This window comes from Sciurus vulgaris (assembly GCF_902686455.1).
Source record: "Sciurus vulgaris genome assembly, chromosome: 11".
NCBI lineage: Eukaryota > Metazoa > Chordata > Mammalia > Rodentia > Sciuridae > Sciurus > Sciurus vulgaris.
In genome coordinates this window covers 100,814,818-100,834,933 of record NC_136472.1, presented here as the reverse complement: position 1 = coordinate 100,834,933, position 20,116 = coordinate 100,814,818, and the positions used below count along the sequence as shown (strand labels likewise).

The 20,116-nt window shown below is 35.0% G+C and overlaps 1 protein-coding gene across 2 annotated transcripts in view; it reads left to right on the top strand.

Moving 5' to 3' along the window:
- Positions 1 to 18,728, top strand: part of LOC306638707 (caspase-4-like) — a 30,131-nt gene extending 11,403 nt beyond the window's left edge. For both annotated transcript variants that reach the window (XM_079102000.1, XM_079102001.1), the window contains exons 4-9: positions 595 to 768; positions 8,946 to 9,180; positions 13,285 to 13,428; positions 14,905 to 15,014; positions 16,599 to 16,695; positions 18,611 to 18,728. In XM_079102000.1, the coding sequence (XP_078958126.1) occupies positions 595 to 768; positions 8,946 to 9,180; positions 13,285 to 13,428; positions 14,905 to 15,014; positions 16,599 to 16,695; positions 18,611 to 18,612 (762 nt within the window). In that variant the 3' untranslated portion in view covers positions 18,613 to 18,728. The remainder of the gene's footprint in view (positions 1 to 594; positions 769 to 8,945; positions 9,181 to 13,284; positions 13,429 to 14,904; positions 15,015 to 16,598; positions 16,696 to 18,610) is intronic.
- The last annotated feature ends 1,388 nt before the right edge of the window (positions 18,729 to 20,116 follow it).

The following is a 20,116-nucleotide window of genomic DNA, read 5'->3' as shown; positions in this document are numbered from 1 at the left end:
TCTCTTTTAACTCCATGTTAAAAGGCATCTGACCCATATTGTTGATTTATTCACTTTCATATATTTTGGGGTTTTGAAATTTCAGCTGCACAGAGAGAATCAAAATATTTATGAAATAACATGACTGAGTAGTAATTATCTGTACTCTAATTGAGATGCCTAGACTTGAAGGATATTTTTTAAAAATCATTAAAGCTCCCACAGGATTTTAAGCCGGTGTGTTAAAGGCAATGTGAAAATATAAAGTTGCCAAACGGTGTTTGTTTCATTCATTTTTTACTGGAGTCAACAACAAATACTTCTTGGATTTTATGAAGTTTGATCAAAACCTTGAATATTAAGAAAGATTTACCAGGTGGAACAGAAAGAGGAGGAGAATGTAGGGATTATTCTAGTTTTCTTAATATTCTCGAGTAACCATTCTAGATGTGTCCTGATTCTGGCTCTAGGATCTTTGGAGAGAAAGACGGTTCCTTTTCTAGATGTTAGGGGACAGGACACTTATATGAAACCTAATAAAGTAATGCTTATGGGCATATGGACATTTAAAAGGGCTCAGCTAAATCAAATTTGTTGCATATCCATTTTATATAGATCTATCCCATAAAGAAGAAAAATAATCGCACTCGTCAGGCTCTCATTATATGCAATATAGAGTTTAAGGATCTTTCTCTGAGGAGTGGGTCTGAACATGACATCATAGGAATGAAGGGGCTACTGGAAAGCCTGGACTACACTGTGCATGTGAAAGAGAATCTTACAGCTGAGGTAAGAGCCCCTCACTCACCTCAAACTAATACACATTTAAGGTATATCCTTCTACTAACAAATTAGCTCTATTGATAGGCAAAAAGCTTAATTACTTTATGTTGTGTGTGATCAAAATGAAAGAATTAGGTTAAACATTTCTACTTATTTCTATGGTTATTTATTTATTGGTGCATGATGATTATACTTGTAAGTGGGATTTGTCGTGACATATTTGTACATGCACATAATTTAATCAATTTCATTCCCCATCTTCTCCCTTTGCTCTACCCTCAACACCTATCCTATTGGTCTCTTTCTATTTCCACGAGATCCCTTTTCTTTCTTTTCTTTCTCTCCAGTTTGTATATATGAGAGACAACATAAAACCCTTGACTTTCTGAGTTGGCCTTACTTCACTTAACATAATGCTTTCTAGTCCCATACATTTTGATGTGAATTACATATTTTCATTCTTCATTATGGCTGTGTATATATACCACATTTTCTTTACCCATTTATCTATTGGTAGACGCTTAGATTTGTACCATAATTTGACTAATTGTACCATAATTTGTGAATTGTGCTGGTATAAACATGAGTATGAATGTATCTATAAACTATGCTGACTTATTTTGGGTGAATAGCAAGGAGTGGTTTAGCTACATCTTGAGGTGGTTCCATTCCTAATCTTTTGAAGAACCTCCATACAGATATCCATTCCTACCAACAGTATATCAAAGTTCCCTTTTCCCCACATTCTCACTAGTGTTGTTATTTGTATGCTTGATGATGGCCATTCTATCTTGAGTGAGATGAACTCTCAGTGCAGCTTTTATTTGCAATTATTTGATTTCTAAAAATGTTTGACCTTTTTTAAATCTATTTGTTGGCCATTTGTATTTCTTCTTCTGAGAAATTGCCTGTTTAGTTCATATGCCTATTTATCAATTGGGTTATTTGTAAGTTTTGTTTTAGTTTTAACTTTTACGAGTTCTTTATATATTGTGAATAGAGAGCCTATGTTGGAAGAATGGATGGCAAAGATTTTCTCTCAATCTCTAGGTTCTCTATTGATGCTCTTAAATGTTCACATTGCAGAAACTTTTAAATTTCATTCCATCCCATTTTTTAAATATTAAAAATTATTTTCTGAGCTTTAGGAATGAATCTTAATGAGAAAGTTATTGCCTGTGTCTATGTGTTGGAGTACTGCCCCTGTTTTCTTTTAGCAGTAGCAATATTTCTTGTCTAATGAGTGATTCTTTGGTTCATTTTGAGTTAGCTTTTGTGCCGGGTGAAAGATAGGGATCTAGTTTCATTCTTTTACATGTGGATATCCAGTTTTCTCACCACCATTTGTTAAAAAGGTTGTATTTTCTCCAACATATTTTTTTGTGCCTTTGTCAAGGATTAGACGACTGTCTCTGTTTGGGTTTATCTCTTGGTCTTCTATTCTATCCCATTGTTATATATTTCTGTTTTTATACCTGTACTGTTGTTTAAGTATGACACATCTATAATTTTAAATGTATAATTTGAAATTGGGTATTGTGCTGATTCTAGTGTTGCTTCTTTTGTTCAGTGTTGTATTGACTATTCTAGGTTTATTATTCTCCCATGTGAATTTAAGGAGCATTTTTCTAGTTCTGTAAAGAATTTTCATTTGTATTTTAATGGGAATTGCATTGAATCTTCAGATCACTTTTGGTATTACAGCCATTTTACCAATATTAATTCTATTCTTCAACACAGCATGTCTTTTCATCTTCTAGTATATTCTTCAAATTTTTTTCAGTGTTCTGTAATTTTTACTGTAGAGATTTTCCACATTCTTGTTTAGATTTATTGTTAGGTATTTTTTGAGATTATTGTGATAGGCATTAATTTTCTTATTTCTTTCTCAGCAAAGAGTGAGAGATTTCTCACTCTTGGATTACAGAAAAGTTTCTTATTTTGTATGCTAATTTTATATTCTACTAGTTTACTGATTTTTTTTTTTACCAGCTCTAGAAGAGTTTTGGTGAATCTTTTAGGATCTTCTAATTATTGAAGCATGTAATTTGCAAACCAGTGATACTTTATTTTTTCCTTTCTTATTTGTATTTTTTAAATTTACTTTTCTTGCCTACTTGCCCTGGATAGAATTTCAATTACTGTACTGAATAAAAGTGGTGAGAGTTAATAATCTTGCCTTTTTCAGATTTTAGAGGAAATGCTTTTAGATTGCCCCCATTCACTATAATGCTGCCTTTGGGCTTATTGTATAGAGCCCATATAATGCTATTTAAGTTACTTTGGTCCCTAGTTTCTATAATGTTTTTGTCATGAATGAATGCTGAAATTTTTGAAGGTTTTCTTTGTGTCTACTCTATTTTGTGATGAATTACAATTTATTGATTTGCATATGTCAAACCACCCTTGTGTCCTTGGAATGAAGCCAAATTGGTCATGATGTACAATCTGTTTAATGTGTTTTGAATATGATTTACCAATATTTTATTAAGAATTTTTCATCTGTGTTTAAGAGGCATATTGGTCTGTAGTTTCCTTGCCTTGATAGATCCTTACCTGGTTTAGGTATTGGAGTGATACTGGTTTCAGAGAATGAGCATGGAAGTGGTTCACCTGTTTTCATTTCATAATAGAATTTGAGGAGCATTGGCATTAATTTTTCTACAAATATCTGGTAGAGTTCAGATAGGAATCCATCTGGTTCTGAACTTTTCTTTGTTGGAAGGCTTCTTATTTCTCATTCATTTGCATTGCTTCCTCTAGGTCTATTTAGTTTTTTTTTTTTTTTTTCCTTTTTGGTTCAATTTTGGTAGTTCATATATGTCTAGGACTTTATCCATTTTCTCTTGATTTTTCTTGATTGAAATACAAATGTTTGATGTGGTTTCTATCATGTCTCTGAATTTCAGTGACATTAAGAGATCACAACTATTATCTTTTCAAAGAACCACATCTTTGTTCTGCTGATTCTTTGTATTTTTATTCTCTACTTCATCAGTTTTGCTTCTGATCTTTATTATTTCCTTCTTGGTTGTGCAATTGATTTTTCCAGTTTTCTAAGACCTTGAGCTGATTTTTTAACATAGGCATTCATAACTACGAACTTTATTCATAGAACTGCCTTTGTAGTGTGAAAGAAGTTTTGGCATATTTGTTTCTCTATTCTTCTTTGATTTTAAAAATATTTCAGTTTCTTCTGACTTTCTTGATGACCCATTCATCATTAAAATGTGTTTTGATCTATCTCCATGTGTTTATATGGTTTCTATAGTTTTTCTTATGTTGGTTTTTAATATCATTCCATTATGATCTGTTAAAATTCAAGGAATTATATCAATCCATTTTATTTGCTAAGTCTTGTTTTGTAGCTAAACTGTGGACTATTTTGGAAAAGAGTTCCAAAATAGTATCTGAGAAGAAAGTAAATTCAGCTACTGTTGAATCAATTGTTCTGTAGATGTCTGTTAATTCTATTTGATTTATAATGTGTTTTAGATCTTTGCTCATTTTATAACTGATGACCTATCTATTGGTAAGAGATGTATTGAGAAATTATCAAGTTTTATTCTATTGGGATCTATCTCAACCTTTATGTTGAACAGAGTTTGGTTTATGCAATTAGGTATTTCAAAGTTTGGGGCATAACTCTTTATATCATTATATCTTCTTGTTGAACTGCTCTATTTACAAGTTTGTAGTGACTTTCATTTATCTCTTCAGATTTATTTCGGTGTCAAGTCTATTTTGCCAGGTATGAAAGTAATTGAATTCTGTTTGCTTTCAGGTTTAAAATATATGGAATATAATTTTTCATACTCTCACTTTCAACCTGTTAATGTATTTGCTTACGAGTTGTGTTTCTTGTAGGCTATATATAATTTGGTCTTTTTTAAAATCCAATCTTCCGATTTATGTCTTTTAAATGAACAGTTGAAATCATTAACATTCAGTGTTATTATAGAGAGGCATTTATTTTTTTTTCCTTAATTTTTTTTTATTGTAAACAAATGGGATACATGTTGTTTCTCTGTACATGGCATAAAGGCATACCATTTGTGTAATCATAAATTTACATAGAGTAATGTTGTTTAATTCATTCTGTTATTTTTTCCCTTCCCCCCACCCCTCCCAACCCTCTTTTCCTTCTATACAGAGCTTTTCTTCCTCCATACTTGCCCCCCTCCCTAACCCTAACTCTAACCCTAACACTAACCCTTCCCTCCCCCTATTATGTGTCATCATCCACTTATTAGCGATAACATTCTTCCTTTGGTTTTTTGAGATTGGCTTATCTCACTTAGCATGATATTCTCCAATTTCATCCATTTGCCTGCAAATGCCATAATTTTATCATTCTTTATGGCTGAGTAATATTCCATTATATATATATACCACAGCTTCTTTATCCACTCATCAATTGAAGGGCATCTAGGTTGGTTCCACAGTCTGGTTATTGTGAATTGAGCAGCTATGAACATTGATGTGGCTGTATCTCTGTAGTATGCTGATTTTAAGTCCTCTGGGTATAGGCCAAGGAGTGGGATAGCTGGGTCAAATGGAGGGTCCATTCCAAGTTTTCTAAGGAATCTCCACACTGTTTCCAGAGTGGCTGCACTAATTTGCAGTCCCACCAGCAATATATGAGTGTACCTTTCTCCCCACATCCTCGCCAACACCCGTTGTTGCTCATATTCTTGATAATCGCCATTCTAATTGGGGTGAGATGGAATCTTAGGGTGGTTTTGATTTGCATTTATCTTATTACTAGAGATGTTGAGCATTTTTCCATATGTTTGTTGATTGCTTGTAGATCTTCTTCTGTGAAGTGTCTATTCATTTCCTTAGCCCATTTGTCGACTGGATTATTTGAATTCTTGGAGTAGAGTTTTTTGAGTTCTTTATAGATTCTGGAGATTAGTGCTCTCTCTGAAGTATGATTGGCAAAGATATTCTCCCACTCTGTAGGCTCTTTCTTCGCATTGCTAATAGTTTCCTTTGCTGAGAGAAAACTTTTTAGTTTGAATCTATCCCAGTTATTGATTCTTGCTTTTATTTCTTGTGCGATGGGAGTCCTGTTAAGGAAGTCTGGTCCTAAGCTGACATGTTGAAGATCTGGACCTACTTTTTCTTCTATAATCTGCAGGGTCTCTGGTCTGATTCCGAGGCATTTATTTTTATTATTTTTTTTACCATCTTGACTTATTTCTAATGTCTGATTCAAATCTGGTTATTATTTTCCTACCTAGTCTTTTTTTTTTAATCTTTTAATAAGATTTATTTTTTCATGAACTTTGTTGGTTGTTATTACAATCTACTTCTGTGTGTAGGATTTTTTAGAGTATCTTTTTGCAATGTTGTCTTACCAGTTATGAATTTCTTTAGTGAGTCATTATCCCTTTGCAATGTGCTCTGAGTTGAGCAGTATATCTTGACTTCAGAACATCCAATCAGCATAATGATTCTAAATTCAACCACCACTTCAGCTTTGAGAGGAAAACGTAACTGCCCATAGCAGTGATAGCATAATAGCAAGCCATATATCAACATATGCTTAAAAAACTAATTACCAATAATCTATACAACTCCATTAAGCAATGAAGAAAGTAGGTAAGAAGTAATATAGAATAAACTGAAAGATTAAATATTAATGGTAGTATACTTAATATTAAGTTGTATTCAAAGAAGCAACAAAAAAGAGAAAGAAAAAATGGTGGAGGATGTAAGTGAGACAGAATTTAAAATGAGGATATAAAAAAGGGTGACAGAGAACGGAATGGAATGAAAAAAGAAGAAAGGAGTTATTGAGAGAGAATTTAATTAATTGACAAAATAAGTAAAATTAGATACAAATTTGAAAAAGAAACTGATAATGAGGGAAAACCCTAGAAATCACTTTGTAATCATAAAAAAAGGGGTTTCTCTGCTGAGGTTTTAAAAAAGGAGACATTTATTTCTAGCGTTTCAATTTTAGAATTCCCCAGCTATGAGGATGTTTATGTGACACATTTATCATTCTATTTGTTAGTTCTCAGCTCTTTCCCATCCTGGCTAAACTTGATAGGGACATGTATATTCTAAGCTCCACCCCCTCCTTAGCTAGAAACATGTATTGGGGGAGTGTGAACTTGTTTGGAGCAGAATTCACTTCAATATGATTGTGTTCTTGCAATTGGGGATGGGACTGCAACTCTGGCCGGTGCTACCTTGCAGGCCTCTCACCAGGAAGCCTGTGGAACAATCCAGATTGTGCTGCACCCCATGTTCTGAGAATCTGTTTCTGTGCTGGGAAGAGGTGTGTGGAAGTCCCCAGGTCATGTTACCAGATTCTCCAGACCCTTGTGGGCATAGGACATGTACTGGGGCTGGTAGCAGGACACTGCTGGCCATCACTTTCTGCCCAACCCTGTTTCTACCCTTCTAGGACTTGCTCCTTATCACAGAGTTCAGACCACCAATTGGAAATGAAAGTGCCCCTCATACTTCTCCATTCTGCAGCCAGTCAACCAGCAGCTGCAGCCTCTGTCACCACCCAGAGCCTCCTCCAGGTCCGTGCAGCAGTCTCAATCCTCTGCCCAGACTAACCCACACAATGGATTCCACTGCTCCAATGTAAAGCAAAGCACAAGTAGCCACTGGGTTGTGGGCACTGCAAAAGAAAGTATACTAAGATCAAGACAAAACAGAATGTAAAGAATAGAGTGTAAACAATAAAGGAAAACTGCACAGATTTCTAATTTCCTGCAAGAAGCCTAAACAGTCTTTCTAAGATCCTACCACTTCCCCACTTAAACTAACTCTGCTGAGAAGTCCTGATTCTCTCCTGCACCAGCTCATTTTGCAGTATCTGAATTCATTTTGTTTTGTTTTTATTTTCTGATCGTTTTGTGAATTTTCTAGATTGGGGTCTGATTTTCTAAAACTTACTGGGAGTTTCCCTCCTCACCTATCCACTGTATACCTAGTGCTGCTGCAGGTTATTCCTTTTATTAATTCCCTTTCTATCCTAAACACTTACGCTTCTGATGTTCATTTGGTTGCTAATTCTCTGAGTTGCCATCAAGCACTTTCCCAACATGCAGACTCAGAACTGTTGTTCTTATTCATTCTCAGAACGGCTACCATACACGTGGATTCCATTAGTTTACCATTTCCCAAGATCTCTATAACTCTTTTGAACTTCAAGTAGCCTTAATCACATGTATCTAGACAAAAATGCTTGGCATGGGTCCTGACCCCGATTATTAACTAATTCATAACTTGAATACACAAATTAAAGAGTAATGAATGTTAAGTAGGAGTGCAGTCATAAAACAGGTACCTTATTGGGTGCCAGGGACTTTTCCTGCCACTGGTGAGAGGTCTGTAAATGAGACGAAAAATAACCCAGCTTGTATTGATCTAAGTTAGGGTAGAGATGAACAATCAAAGTAGATTCTAAAATAAACAAGGAATTCATGTACGCGTAAGTGACCAGAAAGTAAAAATTATGTGAAAAACAATAACAACAAAAAGTAAAAAGAAAACAAAGAGAGGAATAAAGATTGGGGAGCAGTGTTTGATGAGGTGTTCCAGAAAATCTTCTGTAAGGAAATATCATAGGAACTGAGAAGTGTCTACTGGGAATGAGAGGTTCCTTGAAAGATGGGGGGGGGGATTGCCTTCCAAAGAGAGGGAGGCGCCAGTGAAGGGCTAAACTGAGAATAAATCTGGTATGAGGGAGAGACCAGCAAGACCAGCAAGGGCAGGGAATATAGCCGGAGAGTGGAGTGCAATCAAGTCAGAAGCTTTATATTTTATTTTAAGCTTATAGGAAGGGGTTCAGAAGGAAAGTGGTATGGTATATTTAAAACATAAGACTCCAGTTAGTTAAGGAAAGAAAAGATAGAGGGAGAAGGAAGAAGTAATGTGAGTAACATAAATGAATATGTAATATATTAATATAATAATGAATATGTAATGTATTAAGAGGACAGTTTATAGTATATCAGCAAGAACTGAAAGTTTGAACCTACTGTCCCAGTTAAGAAAGAACAATAAAATAACTATCACTATTGAGTAATCACTATATAAAGGTAGGATGATAAACACATTACGTGTGTTTCCTTGAATGCTTATAATGAATCTAGGAGGTGAGCTTAATTTTAATATTTGTCTCATTAAAGTAAGAAATTGGCCTTTTCCAGGATATGAAGTCAGAGTTGAAGAAATTTGCTGACTTACCACAGCACAAGTTCTCCGACAGTATGTTCCTGGTGCTTATGTCTCACGGCACACTTCATGGAATCTGTGGAACTATGCACAGTGAGAGAAATGAAGATGTGCTGCCTTATGACAACATCTTCCAGATATTCAACAACCGCAACTGTGTCTCTCTTAAAGACAAACCCAAGGTCATCATTGTGCAGGCCTGCAGAGGTGGTGAGTTTTGACATGGAAAATAAAATAATTATGAAGTTGTGCAGAAGGCTCTGATGGATGTTTCGTATTGAGGGGCACAATCACAGGCCTTATCTACTGCACACAAACTAAATTTAATTATTAGAAAATTCCATTTACAGTGGTATTATGAGAATTTTTCTTGTCAGTTAAGAAATTTTTTCCTTGTTATTCTTTTAGTTATACATAACATTAGAATTCATACTGACATAATTATAAAAGCATGGAATATAATTTGTTCTAATTCAGTGAAGAAATTTTTATGTAATTTTAATTCAGTATAAGTGGCAAAAGAGATTTCCAGAATTCCTAAGTTTGTTAAACATTAATGTTAAAAACTTCGAAAAGAATCATCTTAGTGAAATGTATTTGAGTGTCAGGAAATTCTGAAATACAATAATGGTGGATGACTTCAATGACCCACTCTCACCAATAGGTAGCTCTTCTAGGCACAAACCACCCCCACAAAAAGAAAAATAAAAAAACAAGGAAACATGACCACATTATAGATTAAATGGACTTGGCAATCATCTACAGAATATTTCATCCAACATTGAAAGAACACATTCTTTCTAGGCGTGCATGGAACTATTTTCAAAATATACCATTTCTTAGGTCATAAGCAAATCCTTTCAGATTAAGAAAAAAGTAAACTAATTTCTTGCATCTTATCACATTACAGTGAAATGAGACTAGAAATCAACAGCAAGAGAAACTAAAGAAATTATACAAACACATGGAGATTTTGAATGAACAGTGTGTTAGTTATTGAAGAAATCAGGGGTGGGAAATGTAAAAATTTCTAGAACCAAATGAAAATGGAAATACAACCTGCCAGAACCTATAGGACACAGCAGAAGCAGTACTAAGAGGGGAAGTTTACAGCAAAGAGTGCCTCCATGGAAAAACAAACAAACACATTTCAAATAACTAGAAGTCATACCTCCTAAGGGTTTAAAAAAATAAGAAATCAGACCAAATTTAGTAGAAGGAGACAAATGATAAAGATCAGAAGAGAAAAAAATGAAATAAAGACTAAGAAAATAGTGCAAAGGATCAAAAAAACAAAGAATTGTATCTTTGAAAAGATAAACAAACTTAACAGAATTTTAACCCCAAAAAGAAAAGATTCAACTAAATAAAACTAAACATGAAAAAGGAGACAACAGATATCACTAAATAGAAAGGATAATTGGGGAATATTTTAAAAACATATGCCAATGAATTAGATAATCTGAAAGAAATGGGCCATTTCTAGTCACATATGATTTGATAAAACAGAATCAAGTGGGTATAAAAACCTAAATGATTCATTATGAGTAGTGAGGATAAAGCAATAATAAAAAGACTTCCAACAAAGAAAGGCCCATGGCTAGATGGATTCATTGCTCAGTTCTACCAGATTTTAAACAAGAATTAATACCAAGGATACTCAAAATTTATTCCATAAAATGTAAAGGGATGTTGAACACTTTTTCATATATTTATTAATCGCCTGTATGTTGTCTTCTGTACAGTGTCTGTCCAGTTCTGTGGCCCAATTATTGATTGATTGGATTCTTTATATTTTTGGTATAAACTTTTGTAAGTTCTTTATAAATGTTGGAGATTAGTGCTCTATCTGAAGTGCACATGGAAAAGATTTTCTCCCACTCTGTAGGCTCTCTCTTCATATTCTTGATTGTATCCTTTGCTGATAAAAAGCTTTCTTGTTTGAGTCCATCCCATTTATTGATTCTTGCTTTGATTTCTTGTGCTTTGGGAGTCTTGTTGAGGAAGTCTGATCCTAAGCCAACATGATGAAGATTCCGGCCTACTTTGTCTTCTATTAGGTGCAGAGTCTCTGGTCTAATTCTTAAGTCCTTGATCCATGCTGAGTTGAGTTTTGTGCAGGGTGAGAAATAAAGATTTAATTTAATTTTATTGCATATAAATTTCCAGTTTTGTTCACCATTTGTTGAACAGGCTATCTTTTCTCCATTGTATGTTTTTGGCTCCTTTGTCTAGTATGAGGTGACTGTATTTATGTGTTTTTGTCTCTGTGTCTTCTATTCTGTACCATTGGTCTGCCTGACAGACACTTTACAGAAGAAGACATACAGGCAACTAATAAGTATATGAAAAAGTGTTCACATCTCTAGTAATTAGAGAAATGCAAATTAAAACAACTCTAAGATTTCATCTTACTCCAATTAGAATGGCTATTATCAAGAACACAAACAATAATGGATGTTGGCATGGATGTGGGGAAAAAGGCACACTTGTACATTGCCAGTGGAGTTGCAAATTGGTGCAGCCACTCTGGAAAGTAATGTAGAGAATTCTCAGAAAACTTGGAATGGACCCACATTTTGACCCGGTTATCCCACTTCTCCGTTTATTCCCAGAGGACTTAAAATCAGCATATTACAGTAACGCAGTCACATCAATGTTTATTGCAGCTCAATTCACAATAGCTAGATTGTGGAACCAACCTAGATGCCCTTCAACAGATGAGTGGGTAAAGAAACTGTGATATACATATGCAATGGAATATTATTCAGCCATAAAGAAGAATAATATTATGGCATTTGCAAATAAATGGATGAAATTGGAGAATATAATGCTAAGTAAAATAAGCCAATCTCAAAAATTCAAAGACTGAATGTTTTCCCTGATAAGTGGAGAATGATATATAATGGGGGGAGGGGAGGGAGTGAGAGAAGAATGGAGGAACTTTGGATTATATAGAAGGAAAGGAGAGGTGGGATATGAAAAATGGTGGAATGAGACAGACATCATTACCTTATGTGCACATATGATTACATGAATGGTATGAATCTACATTGTGCACAACCATGGAAATGAAATTATGTATGCCATTTGTGTACAGTGAATCAAAATGCAGTCTGTAAAAATTAAAAAAATAAATTAAATTTAAAAAAATAAAGAGAAGGAACCCTTTAAAACTCATTTTATGAAGCCAGTATTACCCTGCTAATAAAACCTGATAAGGACACAAGAACAAAGAAAACTATAGATGAATATCCCTGGTAAGCATTGATGCATAACTCCCCAATAAAATAGTGTAAATAAAACAGCACATTAAAAATATCATGCACGATGATCAAGTTCAATCATTCCAGGGATTCAAGGATGGTTCGATATATACAAATTAGCAATTATTATAAAGCACATCAATCAAATCCAGGATAAAAATCACATGATCATCTCAATTGATGCAATAAAATCCTTTGATAAAATTCAACATGACTTCCTGATAAAATTCCTGAACAAATTAAATATAGAAAAATTATACCTCAACATAATGAATGCTATGACAGATCCATAGCCAATGTCATACAGAATTGAGGAAACCCTAAAGTATTTCCTCTAAGATAGGAACAAGAAGAGGATGTCCACTCTCACCACTCTTACTCAATATGGTACTATAAATTATAGCTAGAGAAATTAGGTAAGAGAAAGAAATAAAAGGGATGCAAAGTAGAAAGGAGAAAGTCAAATTATCCCTGTTAGCAGATAATATGATTCTATAATTAGAAAACCTTCAAGACTTCACAAATAATGATAAACAAATTCATTAAGGTAGCAGAGTACAAAATCAACATACAAAAATAAGTTTCTTATACAACAATAAGAACTTGCTGGGAAGGAAATCAGGAAAGCAATTCCATTCACAATAACCTCAAAAGAAATGAAATAACTAGGAATAAACCTAGAATAAGGTAAAATGCCCCTAGTATGAAAATTATAAAACACTGAAAAAGAAATTGGAGAAGACACTAAAAGTTTGAAAAATCTTCCCATATTCCTGAATTGGGAGGATTAATACTCTTAAAATGGCAACATTACCCTGAATAAGCTATAGATTCAAAATACTATTGCTATTGCTGGGTGTGGTGGTGTGTCTATAATTTCAGAGACTTAGGATCCTGAGGTAGGAGGATTGTAAGTTCAAGGCCAGTTTCAGCAACTTAGTGAGGACCTAAGCAACATTGCTAGACACTGTCTTAAAACAGGAAACAAAAAGGTCATGCTGAGCAGGGCACAGAAGTGTAGAAAGTTAATGAGTTGATGTCTCTACAGTAAACAAAGGCGAAATATGGGTTGGAGACTCTCCAGCAGCTGTGGAAGACAGCTCTTTGTGCTCTCCTATGAACCTGGTTGAAGATGGTGTTCATAAGACCCACGTGGAGAAGGACTTCATTGCTTTCTACTCATCAACCCCACGTATGTCTTTCAGTTACAGACATTTATGGTCCTAAAGCCACTTTTCAAGGATTCTAGAAAATCAAGATAGGCCCTGTGCAGCAACAATCTGAGAGAAAGTTTGAATGCTTTTGATATATTTTACATAAATCTTATCTGTTCTGTAGGTACAGAGATCCTTAGCCTTAACACTTTAAAAAAATGTTTATTTTCAATATACTTTACAATCAAAGTTATGCCAAAATATTAAAGTAACCCAATACAAGGAATCCCCTTAACTACACACCATTTAAACACAAATGATTGATTCGGTTTTCTACTAAATCTACTTAACATTTTTTAGTGGGAATTTTATAAGACCCAGGACTGATCTTCCCCCTCATGTGATCAGCTCCAAGTCATTTTCTCCATATTTCCCCATTTGATTCTCCATGTAGTGATGCCATTACATGCCCCAGTAGGAATGTGAATATCCTTTTAAGAGTAGAAAATTTCATGGAGAGGCTCGTTCAATCTAATAATAGGTAACAGCAGTTAGTACTTCGACTCCAGATAAACACTTTTAGGAACCTTACATTCACTCTCCCTGAATTGCAAATTCTCAATGCTTACTTCTAAAATAATTTCATTGATGCAAAATTGGCATGAAAAAAACACTGTGTATATTTAATATATAGAACTTAATGAATTTGGAGATAATAAAAATCATCACCACAATCTGTGACATATACCTCCCCTCCAGAAACTTCCCTTCTCTATTTATTTTAATATTCTGTGTGTATGTGTGTGTGTGTGCGTGCGTGTGTGTGTGAGTGAGAGAGAGAGCGAGAGAGAGAGAGAGAGAGAGAGAGAGAGAGAGAGAGAGAGACTCAACATATGGCTTACCCTCTCAGCTTGATCTTAAGCATATAACATAATGCTATTAACAATTGCCATTATGCTGTACAGTAAATCTCTATGATTTATTCATCTTTTATAAATGACATGTGGTGTATTATCTATTTTTGCTTATTATATTATGAGAGACAGCCTAATATAATCTGTGGACAACCTTGGAACCAGGTGACCATGTTTTGTCACTTACTCAGCGTGTGAACTTGAGGAAGTTCTTCCATCTTTCTGAGTGCCTCCTTAGCCACCATAAAGCAGAATAATCCTGGTGACCTAGCAAGCCCTTTGTTTGAAGCTAAGTGAATGAACAGAAGGCACATTGTAGATAGCTCCAAGAGCTACAGTGCCATTACTATGCAACCTCTTGCCATTCTGAGAGTTCAACCTCTGCCGGGTTTTAGATTTCCTCTCTGTACCAAATAAGTCAATGTGGGATGATAAATGCTTTCCCTAAATCTGTGAAGGTGATTCCTAAGTTATGCTTTAAAAAGAAAAAAAAAAAAATCTACAAAAAACAAAACAAAACAAAAAAAAAAAAATAGAACAGAGAATATAGTGAAAGACCACAGACCAAGGCATAACACCGTAACACCTGAGTCTCCACAGATAATATGTCCTGGAGACACGAAATCAGGGGCTCTCCTTTCATTGGAGAACTCATCAAATGCTTCCAGAAGTATTCCTGCTGCGATCACCTAGAGGAATTATTTCTGAAGGTAAGCTTCTCTTTCCTTTTCAAATCATCAAGTTATTTGCTCATAAAGAATGCATTGTTATTCACCTTTCACATGTCAATGACATACTTTGTCAGGCAAGAAAAAGTACCTGTTTTCTGTCATTCAGGTATTTAAAATCAGATTTGGAAAAAGCAACCAATATGCTACAGTGGGAGATCAAAGTACAAGAAAATGACATAGAATCTAAGCTTTATGTTATGGGATAGAAAGCTATGAGTTCTTATAGTGCAGAGAATATAAAATATTTGACAATAACTTTTCATTGTTTCATTTATTAAACAAATCCATATTGGGTGGTCAACAAGGAATGGGTTCTATCCTCCTGATGTTTACATAAATGAGACCTATGTGTGGGCATAAGACCATCCAGGACTTACACTGTTGTCAGACATATAGGTACTAAACACGTAGATCAAAAAAGAAATATGTGATTACAGATTATGATGATATCCATGAAGAGAAAGACCTAGAAAGACCTAAATATGTGGAAGAAAACAAATGAACTTTTTAAATGGAATGGTCAAGGAAAGGAGACTTAATAATCCTTCCTTGATTTGGAACAATCCTTATTCACCCTTGTGAATTATTTTTCTTTATATATTTACCACCATCCACTCAGTATACATTTTATTTATGTGTTTTTGGGTTTTTTTAACCTGTTATTTTCTCACTAAAATGAAAGCTTCATGAAGGCAAGAATTTGCTGAACATTTCAACATGCACCAAGCAGACATTCAACTAATATTAATTGACTAAAGAGATGTATGAATGAATGAATAAATACTCCCTTTTTTTTTTTTTTTTTTTTTTTTTTTTTTTTTTTACAAAGGAGAGACTGGTATTAAAAACACAGGAAACTGTGGTTGTTTTAAAATTTAACACTGAAGAGGACAGTAATACTCCCTGGGGAAAAGAGATATACCTATGATAGGTTAGATAATATTCTCTTGTAACGAGACAGGGTTTCTGTGAATAAGAACCTAGGAAGTTAAAAGACCTGTTGGATGAATAGAAATTAGCCATAGTACTGTCAGGATGTCCTACAAGAAGACCAAAAATAGTGTATTTAGGGTAAGCCTCTCAGTGATAAGTCCAGGGCAAGACTTCAGAGGTCAGCTTGTTGTGGGGGTGGAAGTGAAAGCTGTTCTGTTCTGTACTCAAGTTTTGAAGACAATCCCATGAATCAATTCTTCTCGAATTGAGGAGTCACCATGAGTGGGGGTTAAAGATAGGGACTCTTCCAAATCCAATTCTCATTAACAGATCCCCTAGAATAATTAATCATGAGGTTTATAATTGACAAATGGAAAAGAGTGAAAATGTAGATAGAAAAGGCTTGGATCAGGCAGTTATTTCTTTTTTTAAGTAAAGACTACAGTCCTAGATGGATTGTCAATTCTGAAAGGCAGGGTAGAAATGGCAGGGAGTTAGAAAATCCATGGGTTTGGTCCCATTAGCTCCAGGAGTGCCCTTTCCACTCCTGGAATTTTCTGGTATATGGTGCAGAATGTTTTCTGTGTGCTTATAAGGTTTATCTCATCTAGAGCCTGTTTCTGGTTTTAGGTAAGAAGTTCATTTGATAAACCAGGTGTTCGAGCCCAGATGCCCACTGTTGAGAGAGCAACCTTGACGAAACGCTTCTACCTTTTTCCTGGCTATTGTAAGTCCTGAATTGATGTTAGGAAGTGAAATAACTAGGAGGGTTATATTGGTGGTGAGGTTCAGTAACCAATTGATGCTTCAATGATCACTCTAGTGTTTTTTGTTGACATAGTTGGTGATAATATGCTAGTTTTTATTCTCCTTGTAGACATCTATATTCCCTTCCTCTACACAACCAACAGAGCAGTCAATCAGTCAAGGAGACAAAACCAAGGCAAAAAGTGTTAAACAATAGAAGATCCTGGGTAGCAATTATTAAAATAAAAATGTACTCATACTTAAATTGTTACATATTCATTTCTCTCTATGAGGCCTCCTTCTCTCTTGAACTCTCTCATATAAACATGCACACACACACACACACACACTCTGTCTTGCCAAATGTTATATTGGACCCTGAAAATAACAGAAAACAGAGGAGGGAGCTGAATATGGAGGATGCAGCTCTTTGGTCCACTGAGTGCAATTACTGGCATTGGGCTACTACCACCAAATAATATAAAATAAATCCTGGAAATGTAAATTCAGTCACTCAGGAGACTAAGGCAGGGGGATCATAAGTTTGAGGTCAGCCTTGACAATTTAGCAAGACCCTGTCTCAAAATAAAAACATTTTAAAAACAAAAAACACTGGGTGTGGGTGTTGCTCAGTGGTAAAGCACTCTTGGGTCTAATCCTCATTTCTGAAAAAACTAAAATATAAAAAGTAAACAACAACAACAACAACAACATACATCTTGGACTTTGTGTGCTCTACGTGCTCTGGTTCTTCCGCTTTTCTCACACTGTAGATAACAGATCACTCACAGTATACCTCAGATCCTCAATTACTGCTCAGTAATTCCTTCAGACTTTCATGTTAACCCTCAAACATTTTTTTGATTAAAATATTTTAGAGCGAATAAATGAATTTAGACCTAATGATTACTTCATTCACTCATACCAGCTTTGCATCACACCATATCACATTATTGAGCTCCCTCTTAGAAACACACTTTAAATTACATCTTATTTTAAAATTTATTTCAACAATGAAAATATGTATTGACTTCATCTTTTATCCCTGCTTTCTGACACTCTAGTCATAAAACTGAATGGATATTTAAAAACAGGATTTATTATCTAATTCATCCAATAGGACCACACTTGGGAACCTGATTATTTTTTGACTAATATTTGTCGACACCGTCAGGTTCTGTTATAGATGCTTAGAACATACTAGGGAAAAAAGTAAATGGAAGATTTGCCCTCAAAGAATTAATATGCTAATAAGTAGAATCAGGTTCTAAATATGCAAACATGTAAATTTGCCAAAGTCACAGAAAGATAAGAGTTAAATAGAAAAACAAAGGAGCAAAGGAGGACAACAAGAGGTAGATGTTGTATTGCTATCGATAGGTTTTTCAGGAAAGCCTTCTTTGAAATCATGAAATCAGAACAAAGAATGGACAAAGTGAGGACATAAACCTGTTATTCTTAGGCAGGAGAGGGGTCTCACCCAGGACAAAGCAAGGACAAATGCCCTAGTGCAGATTTGGGGATTAGTATGTTTCAGAGCAGGGAGCTGGTGTAGCTAGAGAAGAAAGAGGGTGGGGAAATTGGCAGAGGCAGATTCAGAGAAATGGGGATGAGCCTGAGCACAGAGCCTTTGGTGATCCCACAGCAAATATTATATTTTTTTTTGTCCTGAGTGAGAAAGAAAACCCTTCAAGTGCTTTTGAACAGAGAAGGGATATAACTTAGGTTTTACAAAGTTCACTTAAGTGCCATTTCTTGAATAGAGTACAGAGTACACAGGTGGATGTCAAGGGCATCAGCAAGCACATGGGAGAGAAAGGAAGAGTCACGATGAGAGCAGAACTAGGGCCGCGTGGGACGACCTCTTGACCTTCTCTCCTTTATTTCTTGTGCAGGAAACCACAGGCAGCCCAGGCTTCCTTTATCAACTCTAAGAAGCACTTTTGTACATGTATTTAAGCCTTTGTATTTCATTAAAAATGAAAACAAATAACAGTGTCTTTTGGTATTCCTTAATAGATAATAGGATCTCGATTAACATGGTGAGTGTCTGAAAATGAATTGAGAAAAGCTGACTGGATTTTTTTTAGCTTATGGCTTATACAGTATTTGTACCTCACTGAGGAAAGACAACCAGCTGTGACTCAACTCCAGCAGCAGGGTGGAAGGAGATGGTACCTGAAACTGTGATGAGGCCCAATGGCCTAATTATTTTACACATAGGTTCCACCTCTTAAAAATTCTACCATCTCAATGCCACCACACTGGGAAACAAACTTCAAGTGCTAGTGCTTTCGGGGACATGCTAAAATGATATTCAAAACATAACAGTCAGTTATTAATTAGTGGATACAGATTTTCAGTTTTACAAGATGAAAAAAAAATTCTAATGATCAATAGTGATGATTGTGGCTCAGTATTATGAATGTGTCCGATGTCACTGGACTGAACACATAAAAATGGCCAAGATGGTAAATTTTGTGTTACACGGTTTTTGCATAATGAAGGCAATGAAAAACAAAGTGATGGCATGAGTGGGGGTGAGAAAAGATGGGGCAAATGGCATGGGACAGCTGTCATCGAATTACATACAGAAGATTAAGCTACTGAGCAGCACTGCTGTAAGAAAAAGGAAGTTTGAACGTATTATTTAATGTTTATAAATTAATCAAGGATAAAGGTGAGAGTCATAGTTTCACCAACAAGATAGAGACACATTTCATTTTCCACACAAGGTAGTCAGTGGCATAATTTTATTTAATATATCAGGAAACAGAGTGAGAAAATAGGCATTCTTGAGCTTTCTAAAGGTTATCACTGAGAAACAAAATCAGAAATAACAAGGAAATTTCACCTAAACTGTGGGACTGAGAGTGGGATGGAGAGGATGGTTTTTATCATGTGCTCTTCTATATTACTGAAATACTTGCCTTTTAACATGTTAAATGAACAAAACATTTTAAAATTTTAACCTACCAATACCTAATCTATACCTTCATCCAAAAATCAGACTGTCCTTACTGAGGCTTTTTGAAATATTTGTGAAGTTAAAAATAAAATTATTGACTGAAAGAGGGCAGATTAGCATGAGGCAGCATCTCTCCTAGCTCAGTTACCCAGGACTCAAACAGCAGGAATAACATGTCGTACTAAATGCACAGAAAGCATTTGATCAAATACAGCACCCCTTCATGTTCAAAACACTAGAAAACTAGGAATAGTAGGAACATACCTCAACACTGTAAAAGCTATCTATGCTAAACCCAAGGCTAACATCATTGTAAATGGAGAAAAATTGAAAGTATTCCCTCTAAGAACTGGAACAAGATAAGGATGCCCTTTTTCACCAGTTTCCTTCAACATTTTCCTTGAACCTCTAGCCAATGTAATTAGAAGAAGAA